Below are 4,481 nucleotides of genomic sequence, written 5' to 3' on the forward strand. Positions count from 1 at the left end.
ACAAGGTATTGAAAACTTCCCAGGATCCTGTCTCTTTTGAGGCAGTTTCTGCCTAAACAAGTCATCCAGTTCTTTGGTGAGTGATGCCAAGGCATCTTAGGCTAGTTTCACTAGCATTTTTCTGTTAGTTTTAGTTGTTTTATGCATTTTCTTGAGCTTAAAGTAACCAAGAATGGTTAAATGAATAACAAAGCAATGAACCATCCAAACAGTATGATTTTGATGCAAATTCCATGAGTTTTTAGTTATATTACTTGAATGCTATGAATGGAAGATTTCTCATGAAATTTTGCAAGACTTTGATGTAGTTGTTTGGATGATTTCAGGGAAGAAGAGGTTAGGCAAGGAAGCAACAAAATCAATAAAGGAAGCTTGAATATCACATGTGGAGTTTAAGCTCCAGTTTAAGTTCCAGTTTAAGCTCCAGTTTAAGCTCCAGTTTAAGCAGTTTAAGCTTAAACTGGAGCTTAAACGCCAAAATCATGAAAGCTGAGGAAAAGCTGAAAGTGGCGTTTAACCTCCAGTTTAACCTTAAACTGGAAGTTAAATGCCAGAAATGAGAAATGCGCCAGGGAGCCATTTCCACGTTTAAGCTCCAGTTTAACCTTAAACTGGAGCTTAAACGTGTTCGACCAAAATTCTCCTCCAGGGTTGCTTTCTTCATTTCCACGTTTAAGCTTCAGTTTAACCTTAAACTGGAGCTTAAACGTGTTCGACCCAATTTCTCCTCCAGGGTTGCTTTCTTCATTTCCACGTTTAAGCTTCAGTTTAACCTTAAACTGAAGCTTAAACGTGTTTGACATTTCACACTCCGTGTTTGCTTTCTTCCATTTCCACGTTTAAGCTTCAGTTTAACCTTAAACTGAAGCTTAAACTGCAACTTAAACGCTCACCTCCAGGAGTGTCCAACGTTTAAGTTCCAGTTTAAGCTTTTTGAAAGGGTTTCTGGGCCAAATATATTGAAGTTTAAGTTAGCATTTGAGCACAAATATTAACTTAAACATACTCTGGTATGAAACCCAATTGAATATCATGGTTTATGGGATTGGGCCTGAAGAATTGATGAGTCTGGAATTTCAATTTGTTGAGTCATGTGTCATTACTTGATTATCACTAAGTTGGCTCAATAAATGTTACAGAATCGGATCAGCAGCCTCATCAGGATTATGGATCATAAACCCAAAGCAAAAGGAAATCAGGGAAAAGCCTCAAAGCCCAAGAAACACAACAGAAGCTCAATTTAGAAAGTGTATAAATAGGATAGAATTTAAGTTAGTTAGCACTTCGGGACTTTTTAGGATTTTTGGGATCATTTTTGGGAGTTTTCATACTTTTTGTAATTGAATTCAGAGCACTAGTTTTCATACTCTTTGTAATTGAATTCAGAGCTATGATTCACTAAACCCCTTTCATTGGGTTAGGGAGCTCTATTGTAATTCAATGAATCAATAATAGTTTTTATCTTCTTCTTCAATCTTTTCTCTTGAATTTTGTTAGAAAGCTTCTCGATCTAATTCCATTGGTTAGTTGTCTTGGGAAAGAAACTATCCATAATTGGAATCCTTCGGAACCTTGGGAAAGGAATGGAGGATTCATGCTAGAGAAGCTTTCTCACAGTGAATTGGATTGGGGTTTGGATGGATATTGTGACATGTAATCCTACCAAATTGTGGTTCATGAAACTGTGTGGTATAATCAGTGATCGAGCATCATCTCTTCTTATGAACATTTAAACCAAGGGATTGGGAATTTGTTTGTTTTTAGAGAGAATTGGTGAGCCAAGGGAATGGGATCCAATCATATAAGATTGCCAAGAAAAATTCAATGAATGCATTGGTTGAGGAAGGGATAAAAATGTTTTGATTCGGAGATCTCAATATCTCCTGAACCCCAATGAATTCCCCATTTCTGATCTACCACTTTCTCTTTACATTCTGCAATTAATTCATGCAATCACCCCTGTCCCCTTTTAATTTCAGCAATTTAGCTTCTCGCTCTTTAATTCATGTAATTTAACATTCCGCAAATCTCATCTAAATCTTGATTCTGCTCAACTAGAACACACTTCTAATCCGAATCGCTCACTCAACCAATCCTTGTGGGATTCGACCTCACTCTATTGTGAGTTTTTACTTGACAATAACCGGTGCACTTGCCGGAAGGAATTTTTGCCGATCGTGCAACTTCCTAAAATCGTAGCATCAAGTTTATGGCGCCGTTGCCGGGGATTAGTTTTCGATTGACAATTCTCAAATTGGAAGTTAACTAGATTGAGCATTTTTCTTGTTTTGTTAATTCAGTTCAAGTTACTTGTTGAATTTTAATTTCTGCACTCTGTTACTTGCTTTCTTTCTTTATGCCTTTAAATTCAAGCAACTAACTCACTGACCCACTAACTATTTGATTTAATTCCTCAACTGCTCTAACCATACTCTTCCATTAACCAAGAGTATTTCACTTGTTTGTTGCCTGTGCTGTGTTCTTGTATGATAGGTAGGAGAGGAGAGACATCAACTCATCCATATACCGAGCCAGAGAGGACCCTTCATAAACTTAGAAGGGAAGCAAGAGGGAAGAGAGTACTGAGAGAAGAAGAATCTGAAGGAGAATCTGAAGACAATTTTGAGGAAGCTCTAGATCTCAACATGGATAGAGAAGTTCACAACCATGAGAGAGCTGAGGGAAACAATGCCATTCCCGAGAGGAGGGTTCTTGGTTCATACATAAACCCAACCTCTGGGAATTGTGGTAGCAGCATTCAGAGACCACCCATTCAGGCCAACAATTTTGAACTCAAACCACAGCTAATATCACTGGTGGAGGATCATTGTTCATTTGGTGGGAGTGCTAATGAAGATCCAAACCAACATCTCACAAAATTCCTGAGAATTTGCGACACTGTGAAGTCCAATGGAGTCCCAGAAGATGCCTATAAACTGCTCTTGTTCCCATTTTCACTTAGGGACAAGGCAGCTAAGTGGCTGGAATCATTCCCAAGGGGAAGCCTAACAACCTGGGATGAGGTGGAAAGCAAGTTTCTGGCACATTTCTACCCCCCACAAAAGGTCAATAGGCTTCGATCTGAGGTTCAGACTTTTAGACAACAAGATGGTGAAACTCTCTACGAGGCATGGGAGAGGTTCAAGGATTTGACAACGAAATGCCCACCAGACATGTTCCATGACTGGGTGCAATTGCATATTTTCTATGATGGACTTTCTTATGAATCAAGGAAGGACTGGTCGATTAAGCTAGATGATGCTCTTTGGGCATATAGGACAGCTTTCAAAACACCAATTGGAATGTCTCCTTACCAACTAGTATATGGAAAATCTTGCCATTTGCCACTGGAGTTGGAGCACAAGGCATTCTGGGCCTTGAAACTCTTGAACTTGGACAGCAAAGCTGCTGGAGAAAGAAGGATGTTGCAAATTCAAGAGTTGGAAGAATTCAGAGCTGAAGCTTATGAGAATGCCAAAATTTACAAAGAAAGAGCAAAGAAGAAGCATGACAGCAACATAGCCTCAAGGAAATTTGAAGAGGGACAAAAAGTATTGCTCTACAATTCTAGGCTGAAGCTATTTCCAGGGAAGCTAAAATCAAGGTGGTCTGGACCATTCCTTATCACCAAGGTCTCCCAATATGGACAAGTAAAAATCATGGAAGAAAAGTCACAAAGAACATTCACTGTGAATGGTCAAAGACTCAAACATTACTTGGGAGATATGGAGGAGAAGGACAAGGTTAAATATCACCTCAACTAAGGAAACTGACCGTCAAGCTAATGACGTTAAAAGAGCGCTTGTTGGGAGGCAAACAAAAGCATGCTTGTTCTGGTTTAAACTGTAATTGTTGAATCTTTCTGGAATGTTAAGTCATTTTGTAGGAGTGTTGGTTTACTGCTTTGAATAAAGTAAATGCCTAGATGTTTGGATATAACTTCACCTTCTTAAACAAATGCTTGTCATGCTTGTTCTGTTTCCAAAAATAAAAGAAAAGTTTGAACAAAAGTAACTTGGCTCAATTAGTGACAAATCAAGTAGAATTAAGTGGTGGTATGCATGCTTGATTGTTTAGTCAGATCACTGGAAATTGAGTGCATAATTATCATTTTTGTGTAGAAGTTTGAATACTGTCTATGGATCTTGATGAATAAATGTCTTTGGCCATGAAAAAGAAAGAAAAAAAAAAGAAGAAAAAGCCACTGAAAAAGGGCAACCAAAAAGCAAGAAAAAGAATTGAGAAAATAAGCTAGGCACCAATGGTTTGAACTTCTGAGACAAATGCCTGTGGTGTTTATGTATTAAGGATATGCTTGGATGAATAGGTTCTGAGGAGTGTTTCAACACTTGGTAACTTGGGTTAACTAACCCGGGATTATCAACCAAAAGTCCATTATCAAGAGCAACCTAAATACAAAACATTTAGTCACACAAAGAGGTGCTGGGCATCAATGTCTCAAGAAGAAATGTGAACTAAAA

At 38.3% G+C, this 4,481-nt stretch overlaps 1 protein-coding gene and 1 non-coding gene across 2 annotated transcripts; one reads left to right on the plus strand and one right to left on the minus strand.

Annotated features, from left to right (window-relative positions):
• Positions 1-3,071: 3,071 nt before the first annotated feature.
• Positions 3,072-3,175, minus strand: LOC127740137 (small nucleolar RNA R71). Its single transcript, XR_008000818.1, has one exon. It is a non-coding gene; the product is annotated as a small nucleolar RNA R71 (small nucleolar RNA).
• Positions 3,176-3,302: 127 nt separating this feature from the next.
• Positions 3,303-3,764, plus strand: LOC107493836 (uncharacterized). Its single transcript, XM_016114871.1, has one exon. The coding sequence runs from the start codon at positions 3,303-3,305 to the stop codon at positions 3,762-3,764; it is 462 nt and encodes a 153-aa protein (XP_015970357.1).
• The last annotated feature ends 717 nt before the right edge of the window (positions 3,765-4,481 follow it).

This window comes from Arachis duranensis, chromosome 6, assembly GCF_000817695.3.
Source record: "Arachis duranensis cultivar V14167 chromosome 6, aradu.V14167.gnm2.J7QH, whole genome shotgun sequence".
Lineage (NCBI taxonomy): Eukaryota > Viridiplantae > Streptophyta > Magnoliopsida > Fabales > Fabaceae > Arachis > Arachis duranensis.